The sequence below is a fragment of the Podarcis erhardii genome (genome assembly GCF_964252035.2).
Source record: "Podarcis erhardii genome assembly, chromosome: 7".
Lineage (NCBI taxonomy): Eukaryota > Metazoa > Chordata > Lepidosauria > Squamata > Lacertidae > Podarcis > Podarcis erhardii.
The window spans coordinates 8,741,174-8,763,780 of NC_138511.1; the positions used below are offsets into that span (position 1 = coordinate 8,741,174).

The 22,607-nt window shown below is 45.6% G+C and overlaps 1 protein-coding gene across 3 annotated transcripts; it reads left to right on the forward strand.

The window, feature by feature from the left end:
- The first annotated feature begins 6,241 nt into the window (after positions 1–6,241).
- LOC309345464 (interleukin-1 beta-like) lies at positions 6,242–21,360 on the forward strand. Of its 3 annotated transcripts, none has more exons than XM_081868546.1 (7): positions 6,242–6,615; positions 8,368–8,413; positions 10,197–10,236; positions 15,236–15,398; positions 17,354–17,530; positions 20,213–20,352; positions 21,055–21,360. In XM_081868546.1, exons 2-7 carry the CDS (start codon positions 8,376–8,378, stop codon positions 21,262–21,264), a joined length of 768 nt encoding a protein of 255 aa, XP_081724672.1. In that variant the 5' UTR covers positions 6,242–6,615; positions 8,368–8,375; the 3' UTR covers positions 21,265–21,360. The 3 variants fall into 3 exon arrangements, with proteins under 3 accessions (XP_081724672.1, XP_081724674.1, XP_081724673.1); XM_081868548.1 differs by having other exon boundaries at positions 21,059–21,204; XM_081868547.1 differs by lacking the exon at positions 17,354–17,530.
- The last annotated feature ends 1,247 nt before the right edge of the window (positions 21,361–22,607 follow it).

Consider the following 22,607-nt stretch of genomic DNA (forward strand, 5'->3'; position numbering starts at 1 on the left):
CTCTGCGGCTGCAGCACTCATCTTGCTTTACTGGCCGAGGGAGCCGGCGTACAGCTTCCGGGTCATGTGGCCAGCATGACTAAGCCGCTTCTGGCGAACCAGAGCAGCGCACGGAAACGCTGTTTACCTTCCCGCCGGAGCGGTACCTATTTATCTACTTGCACTTTGAGGTGCTTTCGAACTGCTAGGTGGGCAGGAGCTGGGACAGAGCAACGGGAACTCACCCCATCGCGAGGATTCAAACCGCCAACCTTCTGATCGGCATGCCCTAGGCTCTGTGGTTTAACCCACAGCACCACCCGCGTCCCTCTGGGATTAAGTTGTTGTTGTTGCTTAATCGTTTAGTCATGTCCGACTCTTCATGACCCCATGGACCAGAACACGCCAGGCACTTTTGTCTTCCACTGCCTCCCGCAGTTTGGTCAAACTCATGCTGGTAGCTTCGAGAACACTGTCCAACCATCTTGTCCTCTGTCGTCCCCTTCTCCTTGAGCCCTCCATCTTTCCCAACATCAGGGTCTTTTCCAGGAAGTCTTCTCTTCTCATGAGGTGGCCAAAGTATTGGAGCCTCAGCTTCAGGATCTGTCCTTCCAGTGAGCACTCAGGGCTGATTTCCTTCAGAATGGAGAGGTTTGATCTTCTGGCAGTCCATGGGACTCTCAAGAGTCTCCTCCAGAACCATAATTCAAAAGCATCCATTCTTCGGCGATCAGCCTTCTTTATGGTCCAGCTCTCACTTCCATACATCACTACTGGGAAAACCATAGCTTTAACTATACAGACCTTAAGTAGCTCCCATTTATTTTGCTGGTTTGTCCCAAAACCTTCTCCAGTTGTATTGTATACAGTACCTGATTTCCAAAGTGTCAGCTGTTCTTCCCAGCTTTGTGTTGTCTGAAAATCTGATAGGGATTCTCTCTACCCCAGTCACGGTTGGTTGGTCAATTGGGCAGGTGGCTGGGACCAATCACCTGTCAGTCATAATGATGTCAGGTGATTGACTCCAGTCAAAGTTCAAAGAAGGTTGCTGCAACTGTCAATCAGCTGATCAGTGATTGCAGTAACCTCCTTTGAAGAAACATGTTCAGCAGCGATCAGCTGATTGCTGCAGGGAGCGCAACTTGAGCGAGCCTTTGACCTGATCCAGTAGGCTAAAATAAAATAATCATTGTTTGTCTGTAGGTTGGAATCCTTTTAATTTCAAGGGAAAAGTTAAATTAATTTTTGGAGGGAGGAAAACTGCATGCAAATAGAATTAAGTGTCCTGCACATTAGAAAAGCTTTGGTGTTTTAGTTTTTTTGGCAATGGATGTGTAGATGTAATAAATACATAAATTCATAAACTTATGCAGTATGGCTTAATTTCTAAATAAGAGATATAGAGTTATTTTTATCTCAAAATCATATTTTGACGCTCTCACATGGAAGCTCTTTCCCTGTCAAAAGAAGTGCAGAGAATTTTAGTAGCAAAAAACTAGAAATTCCTACAAAGACTCAATTCCTACAAAGCTTGACTGGCAAATGAAGATGATGGAATACTTGGAACTTGTGAAAATGACTGGGAGAATAAGAGGAAACTCAAACCAGAAAGTGTGTAAAGAATGGATAACATTTAAAGAATATCTAAAACAATATTGTGAAAACGCAAATCAACTGACAGGTCTAGACTGAATCTTGAATATTAAGGGAAACTATAAATGTAGAAAATTTTCTGTATATGTAACAGATATAACAGGAAATGCATAAAGGTTAAGAATATTTAGAAAGCAGAATGAGGTGAATCGGAAGTCAAAAGTGTGTGTGATGTTAGACAATGTGTTGTTAGTTAATGTTTAGTTGTCATTAAGGTATTGTCTTTGTGTTGTTATATGTAAATTGTTTTGCAATAAAGTTTTTTTAAAAATCCACAAAGTGGCAGAGCTATGAGCCTCATTGGGGTGATACCCAGAAGCACCCAGGATGTCTAATAAATCTGGATGGTTATAACTAGTTTGGTTATTCCTCGCAGTGGAAATTGTGGTTTTCAGTTTCCTGATGATGACATAAGATATGGAAGTTCCCCAGAGGGAAGGTCTGTGCAAGGAGCCACATGCCATTGGGTGGAGCCTTGGGGATTTATTTGCAATTCAAATGAAGGAACCACAGAGTTGCAGAGTTGAAAGGGAACCCAAGGGATCATCTAGTCCAACCCCCTGCAATGCAGGAATCGCAGCTGAAGAATCCCTGACCACCGAGGGCCCTAAAACCTCCGATTACAAACCTGCAGTGAAGGAGAGTCCACCACATTTTGAGGTTGTTGAACATCTCTTGCCGCCAGAATGTTCTTTCTAATGGTTTGGTTGCAATCTCATTTCTTGTCATTTGAATCCATCGGGTTTGGGTTCTACCCTCTGGAGCAGCAGAAAACAATACAGTAATACCTCAGGTTAAAAACTTAATTCGTTCCAGAGGTCCGTTCTTAACCTGAAACTGTTCTTAACCTGAAGCACCACTTTAGCTAATGGGGCCTCCCGCTGCCGCCATGCCACCTGAGCACGATTTCTGTTTTCATCCTGAAGCAAAGTTCTTAACCCGAAGTACTATTTCTGGGTTAGCGGAGTCTGTAACCTGAAGCATCTGTAACCCGAAGTACCATTGTATTGCTCCATCTTCCATGTGATAGCCCTTCAGTTATTGAAGATGGCTAACGTGTCACCTCTGTCTTCTCATCTCCAGGCTAAAAATTCCCAGCTCCCTCTAGGGTTTCCAGACCCTTGACCATCCTGGTTGTCGTCCTCTGCACAGTTTGTCAATATCCTTGTGGGTGTGAGTTGGCCGTCACAGCAGACTGAAAACATCCTCTGGAAAACTAAGATATTGTTACATGCCACCACCCCACTTTCTGAGCGGTGCCAAGTTTCCAGGAATCCAAGGTCTAGGTTTCCTTTGGAAATGAGGCACAGCTGAGATTGTGGTGTCTTTATAATAGATGGTTTATTTACACATATATATGTGTAAATAAACCATCTATCAGGAGGGGGTTCAAGGCATTGTGGTGTAGTGGTTAAGAGCGGTAGATTCGTAATCTGGGGAACTGGGTTCGCGTCTCCGTTCCTCCACATGCAGCTGCTGGGTGACCTTGGGCTAGTCATACTTCTCTGAAGTCTCTCAGCCCCACTCATCCCACAGAGTATTTGTTGTGGGGGAGGAAGGGAAAGGAGAATGTTAGCCACTTTGAGACTCCTTCGGGTAGTGATAAAGCAGGATATCAAATCCAAACTTTTCTTCTTCTTCTACACTCCAAGAGGATCCCATTTTCCCCATTGGATTCAAACTGTCAGCCCACACTGACCTTTCACCACCACTCCTCCAGTTTGCTGCATTTGACAGACTGACACCTCTTTTCCTTGATCATGCCACAGCCAACTGAAATCCTAAAACTTCCTCCTAACAAAAACTCTGAGCTCAGGGAGGGGCTCTCTCCCCCCACACACACACTGTTTGCAGTTTGGCAGACAGAGTCTTTGCTTTGCTGATAGCCCAACTTTCAGTCTTTCCCCCCTACTAATGGCCCATCTTTCAAGCGATCTTTTGAACACAGGGAGATGAAAGTCTGACTTCCAGTTTAACTCTCCAAGCACTGATTAAATTCTAACAAGTCCAGGAATGATGGGTGTCTTGCACCCACAAACTCATAACAATATTAAACCCGGACACAAGAATTTTGATCATTTAGAATCAAAACTTACCGTATTTTTTATATCCATAACACTCACTTTTTTCCTTCTAGAAAGTAAGGGGAAATGTCTGTGCGTGTTATGGAGGGAATGCCTACGGGTGGTGGGGGGGGGGAATCTGCTGCAGTCGTGATCAGAGGATCCATGGTTCCCCTTCCTTCCCTCCTCCGTGGCTCGCTTTGAAACAGCAAAGCGGGAGAAGAGCCGCTGAGTGGGGAAGAGAGAGGGACAGAGAGCCTGCTTCTTTAAAGGAGCAAAGCGGGAGAGGAGAGGGGCCGCTTACACGAGTCCTGTCCGGTTGGTTCCTCCCCTTATACCCCTCTTCTTCATTATTAGCAGCATCCTTCTCCACCCACCCCACGCCACGCGTGCTCCTTGTCCCTTGAGTGCTTTTCCTTCCCTCCCCACTTAAAACGTGGTTACAAAGCACGGATCCACATGGATCCTCAGGATTTTTGCACTGGGTCACCCCAAATTCACCATCAGATCACATAGCATGTCCATGGCTACAGCTTGCACACAAAAAATCACGCACCCACTGTTGCCTGGGGCCGCAGTGGTGCAAAAACGTGGTTACAAACATGGATCCACATGGCTCCTCAGGATTTTTGCATTGGGCTACTCCAAACTCACTGTCAGATCACATGTCTGTGGCCACAGCATGAACCACAAAAATCATACATCCACTGTTTCGTTTAGAATATTTTTTTTTCTTGTTTTCCTCCTCTATAAACTATGTGCATGTTATGGTTGGGTGCGTGTTATAGAGCGAAAAATACGGTACTAAGAATCCCTGAGTTTCTTTCATAATGAAAAATATTTTTGTAGGCTTTCAGTTCTAACCTTGGAGCAATATGTTGTCTTTCTTGCTTTTTAAATAATTGCTTTTTCCATGAGTTCCCCCCGCCTTTTTTCAAACAAGGAACTAAACTACTGTTTTCTTAGATAGATCTAAAAGATAGAAAAACCCAATGGGGTGTCCAAGGGAGCCTCTGACAACACAAAATAACAAGGAAGTGAGTCACAGGAAATGCTAGATGCTTATGCTGGAATTTTGCTTCGTATGACCAAAATAAGAACATAAAAAAGGGCTTGGTGCATCGTCCAGCATCCTGTATCCACAGTGGCCAATCAGATGGCCCTTAAGGAGGAACCATGGCAGCCGTTGGGATGTCGTCATTGCTTCTGCTCAGTCCTGCAGCTCTTCCCTTGCCCTTGAACCTTGGAAGGATCCTGACCTCAGACTCTGTGCTTGCATCTAGCACTTCCTGCTATTAGCCCAAATAAAGAGCTTATTCATTTCTTCATTGCACTTATATCCCACCTTTGTTCTCCTCCTCACGCAGCAACCCTGTGAGGTAGGCTAGGCTGAGAGACTGTGGCTGGCCCAAGGTCATCCAGTGAGCTCCATGGCTGAGTGGGGACTCAAATCCTGGTCTCCCAGGTCCTAATCTGACACTTTAACCCAGGAGTCAGCAACCTTTTTCAGCAGGGGGCCGGTCCACTGTCCCTCAGACCATGTGGTGGGCCGGACTATATTGGGGGGGGGGTGAACGAATTCCTATGCCCCACAAATAACCAGAGATGCATTTTAAATAAAAGGGCACATTCTACTCATGTAAAAACACACTGATTCCTGGACCGTCCACAAGCCGGATTGAGAAGGAGATTGGGCCGTATCTGGCCCCCGGGCCTTAGGTTGCCTACCCCTGCTTTTAACCACTGCACTGGCTTTTCCTTGTGCCCAAATATGTAAGAGCTGTTGAGCTGTGTCATCCTGTGACTGTTCACTCAGAAGTGAACTATGTTCCGTGATAAATAATAAGGAAAGCCCCCAGCCTCAGTTCTCCAAGCTGTGAAATGGGAGGCATGAAGGAGATGCCCTTTCAATGATGCAAAAGTAGAAGGGGATATCTTGAACCAAACACATAGAAAAAAAATTCCACACCAATGTCAAACTTAATTACTTAATTAATATCACAAGGCTGAAAGTATCACAAATGTGTTTACATTATCCTATACCTTATTATTTCAGTAAATTATTAAAAGACCTATTTCTCAATAAGGGCATTATCTCGTTGCCTGCCCTCTCTGTTTCTCACCATATATGCAAGCTTAACCATGCATACAGAGTCCTACGTTTTTGTTCTCCATTCTTTCGTGGACAGTGTCCTCATTACCGCCCCCCAGTTTTGACAAATAGTAACTCTGGCAGCAGTTAAGAGTTCATAGAAAAATGGGGTCAAAGATGTTGCATTAATTCCCTGTCCTCTATTAGCACAGTTTCTTTAACATATCCAAACTGTAAAATTAGAAGATACACACGTATAGCCAGTTATTCCTTCAATTTCCACTGCAATATCTTCCCAGAATTTTCTGATTTGGGGACATCTCCAGAATATCTGCTCTGTCCCAGCATTTGCAGCCTTGATACCTATGGAGCTAAAAACTGAAAGCATACATTTGGCATAAAGTGTTTGCGGGGGGGGGGGGGGGACAGAATAATAATTCTGGGCTTGTGCTCTTGAGAAGCAGAGAAAAGCTTGGCTTAGGGGACAGATTCTGCACCTTGGATCAAATGTTCAGCCAGATGGTTTGTATTTTAGAGAAACCAGGCCAGAGGCCACGAACTCTCCAAGATCTGATCCCTGGAAGGAGCTGGTCTTTCTCATGGGTGGAGCTAAGATAGTTCTCCACCCCACGCAAAAGACTTTCCAGCCTTGCAGGCAAGCAAAAGTAGATTGCACAATCCGAGCTTGACAGCAGGTTCGTAGAAAAGGCAGAGGTGGAAATTCCAGGCTGAAGCCCCACCTTCTCCATGCTATAAATTTGGACAGAGGCTTCTGGAGTGAGAACCAAAGCAGAGGAGCATCAAGCAGCCTTGGATCAAGAACCACAGGTAAGGATGTCTCCATAGATTCCCCTCCCACCTGGCTCCTGGTCACAGGTATCCTCCTCTCTTGGTGGCTCTGCTGAGGAGATGATGGATGGGGAGACTTCCTTTGGAGAAGATACCCAAGCTCACCTTTGCAGCCAAATCCTGAAGCTCCTTCCCCTCCACCCTGCAGCCCCTTCCTTCCACCCAGATTGCCAGAGCTTGCCCCCTGCCAATTGGGGTTGCCAAGAGAAGCTTCCAGGGAATGGTCATGTCTTTCAGATACTGGCAGGTTGCCGCTCAAGAGGCAATGTGGCATAGTGGTTAGAGCAGAGCTTTCCAAACTGTGTGTTAGCGTGTTGCGCAAACGCTCCGTGTGCTCCTGCCAGGGAGGGGGTTCAAATCCCTTCACTTGGCCACGAATGAAGCTTGCTGGGTGGTGAATTTGGGCGCTACCTCTCAACCCAACCTACCTTACAAGATTGTTGTTGTGGGGATTAAATGAGGAGGGGGGATGAACCATGTACGCCACCTTGAGCACCTTTGAGAAAAAGGTGGGATATATAAATGCAATAAATAAGAGTCTAAGGGAAGGGGTAGGCAATCTAAGGCCCGTGTGCCGGATGCGGCCCAGTCGCCTTCTCAATCTGGCTCACGGATGGTGCGGGAATCAGCGTGTTTTTACATGAGTAGAATGTGTGTCCTTTTATTTAAAATGCATCTCTGGGTTATTTGTGGGGCCTGCCTGGTGTTTTTCCATGAGTAGAATGTGTGCTTTTATTTAAAATGCATCTCTGAGTTATTTGTGGGGCATAGGAATTCGTTCATTTATTTTTTTTCAAAATATAGTCCAGCCCCCCACAAGGTCTGAGGGACAGTGGACCGGCCCCCTGCTGAAAAAGTTTGCTGACCCCTGACCTAGAATATAGGATCTATGTTTACCAATAAAACATTGGAAAATACATACTACATTTTTGGTTTTATTAATCTTTCGAAGGATTTGTTTTTCACTGGGTAGTGAACAACAACTTCCAGCAACAAAACAATTGTTCCGGCCCTGAGCTTTGGTACGTCCAAGGCCCAGCTGGCATGAGTTGCCCTATTTTGAAGAGCAAAAAGGAGGATGCTATGATGACTCTCATTTTAAATACCCCTACTCTATGTAGACTATAAAAGGGACGCGGGTGGCGCTGTGGTCTAAACCACAGAGCCTAGGACTTGCCAATCAGAAGGTTGGCGGTTCGAATCCCCGCAACAGGGTGAGCTCCCGTTGCTCGGTCCCTGCTCCTGCCAACCTAGCAGTTCGAAAGCACAGTGCAAGTAGATAAATAGGTACCGCTCTGGTGGGAAGGCAAACAGTGTTTCCGTGCACTGCTCTGGTTCGCCAGAAGCGGCTTAGTCATGCTGGCCACATGACCCGGAAGCTGTACGCCGGCTCCCTCGGCCAATAAAGCGAGATGAGCGCCGCAACCCCAGAGTCGGCCACGACTGGACCTAATGGTCAGGGGTCCCTTTACCTTTATGTAGGCTATAGAAGCTGTGGTATATTGCTTGGGGGGGAGCAGGAGGAGAGAAGAGGAAAGCAAGCCTTCAACCACCAATTATGTCTATGTCTCAACCAGAAAGTATAGCCAGAGACATTTCAGCAAATTTAAAAAATCCACCTGGACAGAAATTTTACCCCTGAGAAAGAGAACGTGTCCTGGAAACATGGCAGCTCTATTCAGGGGAGGTCTGTGACCGGTGGGGCTCACCCTCGCACTTTTCCCTTTCCAGACACAACCATGGCCAGAGTCCCGGACGTGTTGCTGAGAGACATCAGGTGAGAATCTTCCACGCTTTCCTTGCTGGGTCATCTGCACTCCTGATACCTCCTTATGCAGAGGCAGAAGGAGGGTTTTCTGTGGTGGGGTGTGATAGGTGGCCCCCTAGGAAGTCATGGACATCATTGCTCCTCAGCAGAGCCCTTCTCTTTCCTTTTTTTTTAATATAATATTTATTCAAAATTTAAGAATAACAAAAAGAAGAAAAGAAAAATGCAAAATACAAAATACAGAATACAAAAATCAATGACACAAAAAAATACATCCACTTAAAAAATAAAAAGAACTGATTAAACCTTTACATAACTTTCTTCCTTTACTAATTTCCTTGACCTGCTCTCACCTCCCAATTTTGTATTCTAATTCAAATCGTTATTTCAGCAAATCCTTCCAACCTTATTTTCATTTAAGTAATTTAATATAGTATCTTACAATTTAACGTCCTCTCTTTCGTCAATTTCATCAACTCATCTTTACTTAGTCCTTTATGTCATTTCAACCAAAACCACCTAATTTTCTTTTTCCAACATCTTTCTAACAGTCCTTGATTTTACAATATTTTTGAAGATATACTTTACATTTCTTCCAATCTTCTTCCAATCTTCTTCCTCTCCTTGGTCCCGGATTCTGCCAGTCATCTCAGCCAGTTCCATATAGTCCATCACTTTCGTCTGCCATTCTTCTCAGGTGGGTCTCAGCAGAGCCCTTCTCAGGGCTGACCCACTTGCTGCCTGGAACAGAGGACAAGATGCTCACAAACACCACGGCTCTACACGCAACTTGGGTGGCTGTAAAAGAGGAGTAGGATTGTCAAGGGCTACTAGCCGTTGCCTGAGGCTGCGCTCTGCCTTCCCAGTTGGAGGTAGCAATGCTCCTGGATGCCAGTCGCTGGCAAACTGCGGGACCGCAGAGGGCTCTTGCGCTCCAAACCTGCTTGCAGGTTTCCCATAATGGGAACTACAACTAATCCCATAACTGGAACTACAGCTAATCCAGAATGCGGCAGCTAGACTGGTGACTGGGAGCGGCCGCCGAGACCACATAACACCTGTCTTGAAAGACCTACCTTGGCTCCCAGTACGTTTCTGAGCACATTTCAAAGTGTTGGTGCTGACCTTTAAAGCCCTAAATGGCCTCGGTCCAGTATACCTGAAGGAGCGTCTCCACCCTGTCATTTTGTTCTCCCATTGCGGGATTCCTGGGTACCCCTCTGAAGAGTGCCACCATCTCTGGCATCTCCCCACCCCAACCAGTGCTGCAAGGCCCCAGGGCGGCCCTCTAGCCTTCCTAGCCCTGCTGTCACCTGGATGGGAAGAGTCACCAGCTGGCCAGGGCAGTGGTGGGCATTACCACCAGTTTTTTTTAACTCCCCCTCTTTCCTTTTTCCTTTCTCCTCCTGTGATGGAACTCCTATTCGGGGACTTCCCTGGCTTTTTTCTGACCCATGTAGGACCAGTCTGGAAAGTTAGCCTTGGTGAAGACCTGACATTTTCATCCCCCCAAAAGTTTTTGATTTGAGTTTCCATTGAAATGAGGCTGTATTTCAATTTTAATGTTTTGATGTTTTAATGTTGTATTTTAATCTTGTTTTTAAGTTGTATTTCAATCAATTTGTTTTTATATTGGGTGTTAGCCACCCTGAGCCCCGTCTTGGCAGGGGAGGGCAGGGTATAAATAATAATAATAATAATAATAATAATAATAATAATAATAATAAGGGTCTGATATCTCAGAATCTAAACTCTCTTCTTCACCTCCTTCCCCGTCCCCCTTCCCTTCTAGTGAGGAAGAGATGGAGATGGAGTTCTCATTCGGCAACGAGGTAAGAAACCTTCAGCATTTTGGGGGGTGGGAGGGGAAAAACCCATAACACAGCTCACCCCCTTTTTCGGCTCCCACTTGAGAATGGGGGTAGCTTGCAAGGCTATCAGAGTGGCTTCAATGGTACCCAGAGGGCAGGGAAGGCTTGGGGCTCAGCCCAGGAATTCGCCCTTCCAGACAGAGAGCTGTAGGCCAAGGTGTTTTTTACCTGGCACGGAAGCAGAGCGCCATAGTTAGGCTCAGGGCCATTGTTGGGGAGGGACACAGCCCCAGATCTTTTCCGCCAGGCCCCCAGGCCTCCTGCCCTCCCTCCCTCTACCGTCCCCTATGAAAAACCTTGTTCAGAATAGCGGCGTGAATGAGTTGTCGATGAAGATAACACAATGAAAGTATCTTTTCTTTTCATTATAATTTTTATTGAATTTTACACAATTTTTCCAACACAAGATGACAAATCCTTGGCTGTTGTAGCCTAGGACTTCCATCAACCTGTTCTAATGGTTTTCTGAATTCCTTTCTAATTACCGAATTTTTCGCTCCATAAGACGCACCTGACCATGACACACCTAGTTTTTAGAAGAGGAAAACAAGATAAAAAATATTCTGAATGAAACAGTGGGTGTATGATTTTTGTGGTCCATGCTGTGGCCACAGACATGTGATCTGATGCTGAATTTGGGGTGACCCAATGCAAAAATCCTGAGGATCCATGTGGATCCGTGCTTTGTAGGGGACCACGCATTCGCTCCATAAGACGCACAGACATTTCCCCTTACTTTTTAGGAAGAAAAAAGTGCGTCTTATGCAGCGGAAAAATACGGTATGCATTTTACGACTATGCTTATTGTTTTAAATCCAACCGTATGTCAGCTAATCTTAATACTTCTCACAATAATTTGGATAGTCCTCCTTACAAAACTTCTTGCAATCCTACAAGCGATGTTAAGTAGTTACACTTGTCTTTCAAATGCAACATAAATTTCTTCCAGTCCTTTAGGAAAGGCTGGTCCCGCTGGTTTCAAATTTTCCCTGTAAGTCTTGCCAGCTCAGCGGAGTCCATCAATTTTATTTGCCACTCTTCTTTTGTTTGCATTTCTTCTTGCTTCCATCTTTGGGCTAATAGTATTCTTGCTGCAGTGGTCGCATATAAAAACAGTTTTTTATCATTTTTATGAATTTCTATACCTACCGTAGCCAATAAAAGAGCTTCTGGGTTTTTTTGGAAATGTCTATTTCAACATTTTTTTGATTTCATTGTAAATCATTTCCCAGAAGTCTTTCACTTTTTTACATTCCCACCACATGCTGTAAAACGTGCCCTCTTTTTCTTTACATTTCCAATATGTATTATTCGTTTTATACATTTTGGCTTATTTCACCGGTGTTATATACCATCTGTACATCATTTTCATTATATTTTATTTTAATGCACTGCAGGCAGTAAATTTTATTCCTTCTCTCCATAACCTCCCCCAATCGTCTATTGGTATAGGTAAAGGTAAAGGGACCCCTGACCATTAGGTCCAGTCGTGGCCGACTCTGGGGTTGCCACACTCATCTCGCTTTATTGGCAGAGGGAGCCGGCGTACAGCTTCCGGGTCATGTGGCCAGCATGACTAAGCCGCTTCCGGCGAACCAGAGCAGCGCACGGAAACGCCGTTTACTTACCTGCCGGAGTGGTACCTATTTATCTACTTGCACTTTGACGTGCTTTTGAACTGCTAGGTTGGCAGGAGCAGGGACCGAGCAACGGGAGCTCACCCCGTCGCGGGGATTCGAACCGCCAACCTTCTGATTGCCAAGTCCTAGGCTCTGTGGTTTAACCCACAGCGCCACCTGCATCTATTGGTATATTATGCCCTATATCTTTAGCCCAATGTATCATTACTACAATGAAAATTTCTAAACAGCAACAATTAATAACTGCACCTTTATTCAAAACCCAGTTGGAACTGTTCAGCTGAATTAATTCAACAGAACTGATGAACTTGATCTGGTGATACCAGCTTTGCAGAGTCCAGTGCCCCCTGCTGCCTGCTTGCCTTTTAGCATTCCGGCCCCCCAGGGAATCCCACTGTCCCACACTGTTCTGAGTTAACAAATAAAGAGGGGGGGTCCACATCTGTGGTGACCTGCTGCTGCTGCTGCTGCAGTGCTTACAAAAAGAAAAACCTGGATATTCTGCAATCTGAAGAAAGGCTAACAATATAATTAATAATAATAATAATAATAATAATAATAATAATACATTTTTATTTATACCCCACCCTTCCCGGTTCAAAACCCGGGCTCAGGGCAGCTAACAACAAATTTAAAACACTTAATTGTAAAAGCAGCATAAAATGCAGTATAAAAACATTAACAATAAACTTCAAAATTCAGAAATCAATTTAGGGGAAATAAACATTAGATAATCCCCAGGGCTAGCTGGCTGAATTAGTCCTACTTGGGCGGGTGAGGAGGCCAGGGGAGAATTAGCTGTGGGGTCTCAGAGCGGGTGATCTTCATAAAAGGGGAGTGGGAGAGAAGAGAAAGGAAAGGAAATAAAATATAAGGCTGAATTCAAATTAAATGCCAGACGGAATAGCTCTGTCTTACAGGCCCAATGGAAGGAGGTTAAATCCTGAATGGCCCTGGTCTCATGGGACACAGCATTCCACCAGGTCGGAGCCATCACTGAAAAGGCCCTGGCCCTCACTCCCCACAACGTAGTGAGCTCCCGTTGCTCGGTCCCTGCACCTGCCAACCTAGCAGTTCGAAAGCACGTTAAAGTGCAAGTAGATAAATAGGTACTGCTCTGGCGGGAAGGTAAACGGCATTTCCGTGCGCTGCTCTGGTTCACCAGAAGCGGCTTAGTCATGCTGGCCACATGACCCGGAAGCTGTACGCCGGCTCCCTCGGCGAGATGAGCGCCACAACCCCAGAGTCGGCCACGACTGGACCTAACAGTCAGGGGTCCCTTTACCTTTTTATCATATCTCCTCTTAGTCATCAAGAGTTCCTCATAAGGAAGGAAGAGGAATTGACCTGGTTTCTTCTGAAGTTCTGGCCTAGGATGTTACTTCTGCTCCTCTGATAAGGCTGTAGCTTAGTTATCTGGTTGTAACTGCTCTTTACGTACTTAATTTCTACGCATGTGTAAAGCTAAGGCTGAGGGATGCCTCTCTATATGCTTGTGAAAAGCAAATGCCTTGCGGACTCCACCTTTGTGTGTTCCCCAGCGGCGGCTGTAGTTCCGGCCGAGCAAAGCTGCCTCAAACGTTACAGCTCGGTCTGGTTAGAATTACAGAGTTGGAAGGGGCACTGCAGTGGTCATCCAGCCCAACCCCCTGCAATGCAGGGATCACGGAAAAAAGGATTCCTGTTAGAGTTGGAATCTCTTTTCTTGTAACGGAGAGACAGTGTGGTGCAATGGTTAGGACCCTCGTACCTACTGGACCACCTCTCCCAGTATGCCCCGCGGAGGACCTTAAGGTCCATAAATAGCAACACTCTAGAGGCCCCTTGGGAAGTCAGATTAGCCTCAACCAGAGCCAGGGCCTTTTCAACATTGGCTCCGACCTGGTGGAACGCTCTGTCTCATGAGACCGGGGCCGTGCAGGATCTGATTTCTTTCCTCAGGGCCTGTAAGACAGAGTTGTTCCGCCTGGCCTTTGGCTTGGAATCAACTTGATCCCCTTCCCCTCTTTCCTTTTTCGTTTCTCCTTCTGTGATGGAACTCCTATTTGGGGACTTCCCTGGCTTTTTTCTGGCCCAGTCTAGATAGTTGGCCTTGGTGAAGATTTGACGTTTTCATCCCCAAAAAGTTTTTGATTTGAGTTTCTACTGAAATGAGGCTTCAATTTAATGTTGTATTTTAATCTTGTTTTTAAGTTGTATTTTAATCAATTGTTTTTATACCTGGTGTTAGCCGCCCTGAGCCCGGTCTTGGCTGTGGAGGGCGGGGTATAAATAAATTTATTATTATTAAATAAGGAAAAAAGAGATATAAATGCAGTAAACAACAACAGCATTAGTCAGGTGAAGAAATTCCACTCCCCACCCCCCGTGAGCCAGTAAAAGGGCCTGAGCATTCTTTTTTTAAAAAACAAAAAATTATTGATTGTCCCCCAAAAAATTAAACAAACATAAATGTCAACCGTATTTAAACCAATCTTAGTGACATTGTTAAATGACTGCCTCGTATCCCCCTAGTTGAATTTCAGTGTATATCATTTTAACAGTTTTCCAAAACCAAATTTTCTCATAAAATTAACTTAATCACTTAACATCTTTCTTTCTTTCTATTTTAGCATTAAACATATTAATTCCTAACATTACATATTTAAATCCTAAGCCTATCTGATATTTGCAAGCTTTTCCAATTAAATTAACTTAACATCTTTAAAGTTTGACCAAACTGCGGGAGGCAGTGGAAGACAGGAGTGCCTGGCGTGCTCTGGTCCAGGGGGTCACGAAGAGTCGGACACGACTAAACGACTAAACAACAACAACATATTTAACTAAATAGTCTTTGCATTTCATCCATTCCTCCTGGTACTCCTTCTGGTCATGGACTCTTCCAGTCAGGTCAGTTAGCTCCGAAAAATCCATCATCTTCATCTGCCATTCCTCCACTGTTGGAACTTCTTGTGTTTTCCAATTCTTGGCTAACCAAATTCTTGCTGCAGTTGTGGCATACAAAAACAATTTGACAATTCTAAAGCTATTATTCCAAGAAGGGCCTGAGCATTCTTATCAGCAGCAGACAACAGCAGCAACCACTTCCTTCCCTCGGGTGCCTGAGAGCCAAGCCCTTATTAGCTGGGTGCAATGGGAGCAGGCGGAAGAGAAGGGGCGAAAGCAGGGTGCATTTCGAAGGAGCGGCAGGAGGTCTCCTCAGAATGAGCCAGAGCCCCGAGGAAGGGGCTGCTCCCTTGAGCTCTTTCCATAAGGGGACACCTTGCGCTGTTTGTTCCAGGGCCCCTTTCTGACTATTCCAGCTGATTTCCCCCCTATAGATCTCCTTCTATCAGTCTGTCCAGCACGCAGCTATCCTTTCCGTTCTAGAAGATGCCGCAGCCAAGCCCAGCACGCAGCCACCGAGACAGAGAAGGCCCAGCCGCAGCAGGATCTTCACAGATGCCGACTTGAGCGAGATGCTGACCAGCAACTTGGTGGAAGGTACTGAGCACCCTCTATTCAGCCAGTCCCAGTTTTGAGTGGCAAGGAGTTCCAAAGGATAGCAGTGCTCTAAAAGGGGATTGGATGTCCTCATGGAGGAGGAGGAAGCCATTGACAGCTACTAGCCACTACGGCCGGACTCTGGCTCCACAGTTGGAGGCAGCGGTGCTTCTGAACGTCCATTGCTGGAAACCACAGGAGCTGGACTTAGACGGTCCATTGGGCTGATCCAGCAGGCTCTGCTTATGTTCTCATATATATATATATATATATATATATATATATATATATATATATAAATTTATTAGTTTTTTAACATACCATTTTCAACAGTAATTAAACATAATTTTACATCTTATACAATTTTTTGACTTCCATCAATCCTGTCTGAAAATTTTCCAATCTAATATCTTATTATACATTTCTTACTTTCCCTATTACATTTAATACTCATAACCAATATCTAAATCCATTATCTAATTTGTAACATTTCATATATGTGGTGTAGTGGTTAAGCCAGTGTGGTGTAGTGGTTAAGAGCGGTAGTCTCGTAATCTGGGGGACCGGGTTTGCGTCTCCACTCCTCCACCTGCAGCTGCTGGGTGACCTTGGGCCAGTCACACTTCTCTGAAGTCTCTCTGCCTCACTCACCTCACAGAGTGTTTGTTTTGGGGAGGGAGGGAAAGGAGAATGTTAGCCGCTTTGAGACTCCTTAAAGGGTGTGAAAGGCGGGATATCAAATCCAAACTCTTCTTCTTCTTAAAAAACTTATTGTAATCCTACTAGTGTAATTTGTTGATTACAATTGCTTTTCAAATAGTTCATATAATTCTTCCAATCTTCTGTAAATCTCTGGTCCCCCAGGTTTCAAATCCTTCCTGTCATTTTGTCCAATTCTGCATAGTCCATGAATTTCGCCTGCCATTCTTCTTTCATCGGAATTTCTTCTTGCTTCCATTTCTGGGCTAACAATACTCTTGCTGCTGTTGTTGCATATAAAAACAGTTTAACATCTTGCCTATTAATATCCTGACCTATAATATCAAGTAAAAATGCTTCTGGTTTTTTAAAAAAGGTATATTTCAACATCTTTTTCATCTTGTTATATATCATTTCCTAGAAGTTCTTTACTTTCTTACACTCCCACCATATATGCTAAAATGTTCCTTCTGGCTCTGCTTATGTTCTTATGCAAGTTCCAAACGGCCATGAGGCTCGCTGGGTGACATTAGCCCCACCTAACGCGGGTGGCGCTGTGGGTTAAACCACAGAGCCTAGGACGTGCCGATCAGAAGGTCGGCGGTTCGAATCCCCGCAGTGGGGTGAGCTCCCGTTGCTCGGTCCCTGCTCCTGCCAACCTAGCAGTTCAAAAGCACGTCAAAGTGCAAGTAGATAAATAGGTACCACTCCGATGGGAAGGTAAATGGCATTTCCGTGCACTGCTTTGATTCGCCAGAAGCGGCTTAGTCATGCTGGCCACATGACCCGGAAGCTGTACGCTGGCTCCCTCGGCCATTAAAGCGAGATGAGCGCTGCAGCCCCAGAGTCAGTCACGACTGGACCTAATGGTCAGGGGTCCCTTTACCTTTACCTAACCCAGTGTTTCCCAACCTTGGGCCTCCAGCTCTTTTTGGACTACAACTCCCATCATCCCTAGCTAGCAAGGCCAGTGGTCAGGGATGATGGGAATTGTAGTTCAAAAACAGCTGGAGGCCCAAGGTTGGGAAACACTGACCTAACCTACCTCACAGGGAAACATGAGCTGGCTGAGAACCATGTGTACCAATCTGAGGTCTTTAGAGGATAAAGATGTGTTAAGATTGGGAGAATATCGCTTCCACCAGAAGGAGCGTTGAGAGGATTGTTCTGGAAGGGCTGTTCTGGAAGCTTCCAAGTCTTGCTGGCCTCTCCCTTGTGCTGACCATAATGCTCCCTGTTCCCTCTTGCATGTCCAGGTCCATCTTCCTTTGCTGAAGCCAGCCTTGTGTCTTCAGGGCTTCCGTCTGATTACACCTATGTCAAGGTGGAAAGGTGGACCATCCAAGATCTTGACAACAAGTGCTTTTTCCTGGACGGGACCCCAGAGGAGCCCAAGCTCCTTGCCTTGCACTTACAAGTCAACGACAAGCCAGGTAAGGAATCATGTAAGCGTAGAGCTGGAGGGGACCCACCGGGGTCATCTAGTCCAACCCCCTGCAAAGCTAAATAATCTCTCACTGATGGCCATCCAACCTCTGCTTTAAAATCTCCAATGAAGGAGAAGCTGCACCTTCTGTGCAATGGCTCTTACCGGCAGAACGTTCTTCCTAACATTTACTCAGAATCTCCTTCCTAGCCATTTGAACCCACTGGTCTGGGTTCTGCCCTCTGGAGCAGCAGAAGACAAGCTGGCTCCATCTTCTGTGGGACAGCCCTTCAGATATTTGAAAGTGCCAGCACGCCACCTCTCCATCTTCCCTCATACACCAGCCTCCCTCCTTTCTCCTGCCAAGCACCACTGTAGAGCGAGTCATAGATGCTCCAAGGCATCTGGAGGGTGCCAGGGTAGAGCAGGCTGGTCCATGCTGGGTCTGTCTCCAATGGTATCCAACAGTTTGGTCAATGAAACATAGGGAAACAAGAAGAGGGTTTTCTCTGTGCTAGCTCCCAGTTTGTGGCATGCCCAGCCTCCTCATGGCATATATTTCAATGTCAGGGCAAGGTACATCTTTTTGCAGGCGGAGGGCAAGATCAGAACATCCCTGGCATCTAATGCTTATGTATCAGGTCAGAGGTCAGCAAACTTTTTCAGCAGGGGGCCGGTCCACTGTCCCTCAGACCTTGTGGAAAGGAACAAATTCCTATGCCCCACAAATAAGCCAGAGATGCATTTTGAATACAGTGGTACCTCAGGTTACATACGCTTCAGGTTACATACGCTTCAGGTTACAGACTCCGCTAACCCAGAAATATTGCTTCAGGTTAAGAACTTTGCTTCAGGATGAAACAGAAATTGTGCTCCAGCAGCGTGGCAGCAGCAGGAGGCCCCATTAGCTAAAGTGGTGCTTCAGGTTAAGAACAGTTTCAAGTTAAGAACAGACCTCCAGAACGAATTAAGTACTTAACCCGAGGTACCACTGTACAGTCATACCTCGGGATGAATACGCTTCAGCTTAAATATTTTCGGGTTGTGCTCCGTGGCAACCCGGAAGTAATGGAGCTCATTACTTCTGGGTTTTGCCGCATGCGCAGAGGCTCTAAATGAAGTCATGCGCATGCGCGGAAGTGGCAAAATGCGACTCGCGCAGACGCACAGTTGCGTCTTACGTTCGCTTCAGGATGTGAATGGGGCTCCGGGATGGATCCTGTTCACATCCAGAGGTAACACTGTAAAATCACACATTCTACTCATGTAAAAACATGCTGATTCCCAGACCGTCCGCGGGTCGGATTTTGAAGGCGATTGGGCCTTATCTGGCCCACGGGCCTTAGTTTGCCTAGCCATGCATTAAGGTAAAGTGACCCCTGACCATTAGGTCCAGTCGTGGCCGACTCTGGGGTTGCAGCGCTCATCTCGCTTTATTGGCCAAGGGAGTCAGCATACAGCTTCCGGGTCATGTGGCCAGCATGACTAAGCCGCTTCTGGCGAACCAGAGCGAACAGAAATGCCGTTTACCTTCCCGCCGGAGCGGTACCCATTTATCTACTTGCACTTTGACGTGCTTTCGAACTGCTAGGTTTGCAGGAGCAGGGACCGAGCAATGGGAGCTCACCGCGTTGCGGGGATTCGAACCGCCGACTTCCGATCGGCAAGTCCTAGGCTCTGTGGTTTAACCCACAGTGCCACCCTTACACATGCATTAGGTGGTTCAAATGTACCAAGTTGCATGGGACCTTCTATGAAATTTAGTAATGTTCATAAATAAAATGAAAGAGGGGAAATCTAGCGCAAAGTAGGACCTCCTTCTTGAGCTGTGAAAGTCTGCTGACCTGGGTCACATGAAAAAGTATCCCAAGAGAGTGATACGGCCTGCTTGTCATTTTAAGGGGTGCATTTCAAGTAACCCCTCTAGACGTTTCAGCAGAGAATCGGTGAGGACATCAGCTAGGGGGAGAGGCAGGAGACCAGAACCCCACCCTGTGCCTGATCTATGATTCTGTGTACTGGAAGTGCTCACCCAGGAGCAGGTGGCTTGGAGAGACATAGCCAAAGCTCAAGCCCCTCCCTCTGCAAGGGTTCTGGCCTTGAGCTCATCAGAACTGAGGCAGGATTTGCCCTTTGGTTTCTTTTCTTTTTTAAAAATAATATTTATTCAAATTTTAAAGATTACAAAGAGAAAATTAGAAAAAACAAAAAAGAGGAAAAATAAAAAATACAGAAAAAATACAAACGGGGGGGGGGGAGAGCTCAAACCTTTACATAACTTTCTTTCCTTTGCTTATTTCCTTGACCTCCTCACACCTCCCTTTTTTGTATTCTAGTTCAATTAGATATTTCAGCAAATCCTTTCCAGCTTTGTTTTATTCTTATAATTTATCTTAATATACTGTAATTTTACATTCTCGTCTTTCACCAATTTAAAAATCAATTTTTACCTAATCCTTTATATCATTTCTGCTAAAACCACATTACTTCATTCCAACATCCTTCTAACATTCCTTAATTTTACAATGTTTCTGTAAAATAAACTTTAAATTTTTTCCAATCTTCTTCCACCAACCCTTCACCTTGGTCTCGGATTCTGCCAGTCATTTCTGCCAGTTCCATATAGTCCATCACTTTCATCTGCCATTCTTCCAGGGTGGGTAAATCTTGCCCTTTGGTTTCTTCCTAGTGGAACTGGACCTGCGTTTCTATCGCTCACCGCTGGGCAGCGATGCCACGTCTGGGCAGCTGGTCGCTCTGGACATTGTCGACAGCAAGCTGTACTTGACGTGCGTCAAGGAGGGAGACGAGTGCCACCTGCAGCTGGAGGTGAGTAGAGTAGTGAGTAGGAGGTGAGCAGTAGGGCTCCAGAGGGCCCCCCACACACACACACAAAATGCATGGGGCTCCTCAGCATAGCTGTCAACCGTCCCTTATTTGGCGGGAAACTCCCTTATCCCAGTGCTGTGTCTCGCTGCTGTCCCTTATTGATGATGTCCCTTAAATTTCCCAGGTTTCAAGGGAAGCAGCTCCTCTCCCTCCCTCCCTGCTGGCCAGGGAGGAGGGAGGCTCCAACTGTGTTGCTTGGCTGCGTTGCTCACCCAATAAGGAGTCTAAGAAAGACTGGGGGGGTGGAGCTTGCATGCCTTGTGCCGATCAAATCGGCCGCGTTGCCGGGGGACTCGCCTTTGCTCAGCGCTTCCCAGCGGAGAGGTGATGTGGTTTTCCTTGCTGCATCCCCTTTGCCGGGTTGCTGCGCTGTGGGAACCACCGCTTGAGGCTTTGTTTGGCTGCTGGCTGGGCTTTCTGCCTTTGGCTCGGAGGGGCTCAGAAGTTGAACATACCTGTGCCTGGAAAATCCCTTATTTTGGCTGCTGATCCCTTATTTTCGAGGCTGCGCTGCTGGTCCCTTATTTTCAAATCTGTAAGTTGACAGCTATGCTCCTCAGGCAGCTCTGTGTGGCCCCCAAGACTCTGGCTGTGTGTGCTGGGGAGTGTGGCAACCCCCTGACCGCTCTCCCTTTCCTCTAGGAAGCGGAGAAGCCCCTGAAGGAAATCTCCGGAGACAACCAGAAGTACCTCTTTTATTACAAGCCCACCAGCCCAGTGAGCGAAACCTTCACTTTCCAGTCCCTGATCTGTCCCGGGTGGTACATGGCCACCCCAAACGATAACGGCTACGTACAGATGCACAACGTCATCGGAGAACGCTTTTACACCGACTTTCATTTATTTTTATAACCATTAATGTTTTCAGCCACAGTGGTATGTTGGTTGGTTGGTTGGTTGGTTATCTTTTTAGGCTGCCTGAATTTCTCAGGGGCCACGTATGTACCAAGCACAATTCCTGGTCTTGCAGGTTATACTATTTATTTATTTGTCGATTTAGTTATTTATTTATTTATTTCATAAAATTTCTACACTGCTTTATTGTAAAAAAAAAACCTCTCGGAGCAGTTTTTGTCAACATGTTTTTTATCATGTATATACTGTATATGGAAATGTTGCATTTATTTATTTGTTTATTCATTCATTCTCCCATTCACTTGCTTATTTATTTATTTATTTATTTATTAGCATTGACCTACTTGAACATTTTGATGCTTACTGGAAGGAATTTTTTAATTTTGTTTCGACTACAGCAGACCAACACGGCTACACAACATTCACCTACACTGTTTCCAAATTCCAAAGGGATATCATAGATGGCAAGTCTAAATTGTTAAAGAAGGCATATAATATCCTGTTGGAATGGGAAACAAAAGATGAGGAAGTTAAAGCAGTAATGATTAAGTGGGCACAAGATATAGGTCACAACATACAATTAAATGACTGGATAAGGCTTTGGAAAGCGAACTTGAAGTTTATGGATTGTGTATTGCTTAAAGAGTACTGTATTTTTTGCTCTATAAGACTAACTTTTTCCCTCCTAAAAAGTATGGGGAAATGTGTGTGTGTGTCTTATGGAGCAAATGCAAGGCTGCGCAGCTATCCCAGAAGCCAGAAAAGCAAAAGAGATTGCTGCTTTCACTGTGCAGCGATCCCTCTTGCTGTTCTGGCTTCTGAGATTCAGAATATTTTTTTTCCTGTTTTCCTCCTCCAAAAACTAGGTGCATCTTGTGGTCTGGTGCATCTTATAGAGCGAAAAATACGGTATATGAAAATGATGTATAGGTGGTAAAGGTAAAGGGACCCCTGACTGTTAGGTCCAGTCACGGACGACTCTGTGGTTGTGGCGCTCATCTCGCTTTACTGGCCAAGGGAGCCGGCGTTTGTCCGCAGACAGCTTCCGGGTTGTGGCCAGCATGACTAAGCCGCTTCTGGCGAACCAGAGGAGTGCACGGAAATACCGTTTACCTTCCCGCCGGAGCGGTACCTATTTATCTACTTGCACTTTGACGTGCTTTCGAACTGCTAGGTTGGCAGGAGCTGGGACTGGACAACAGGACCTTCTGATTGGCAAGCCCAAGGCTCAGTGGTTTAGACCACAGCGCCACCCGCATCCCTTGTATAGCTGGTACCTTACACAATTAAAACAGGCCAAAATGTACAAAACAGAACAAAAGAACTGTTGGAGATGTAAA

Coding starts and splice junctions, on each gene's coding strand:
- LOC309345464 (XM_081868546.1), top strand. CDS start 8,376: ATGGCCAGAGTCCCGGACGTGTTGCTGAGAGACATCAG. Junction 8,414..10,196: donor GTGTTGCTGAGAGACATCAG/GTGAGAATCTTC, acceptor CTTCCCTTCTAG/TGAGGAAGAGATGGAGATGG. Junction 20,353..21,054: donor AGTGCCACCTGCAGCTGGAG/GTGAGTAGAGTA, acceptor CCTTTCCTCTAG/GAAGCGGAGAAGCCCCTGAA.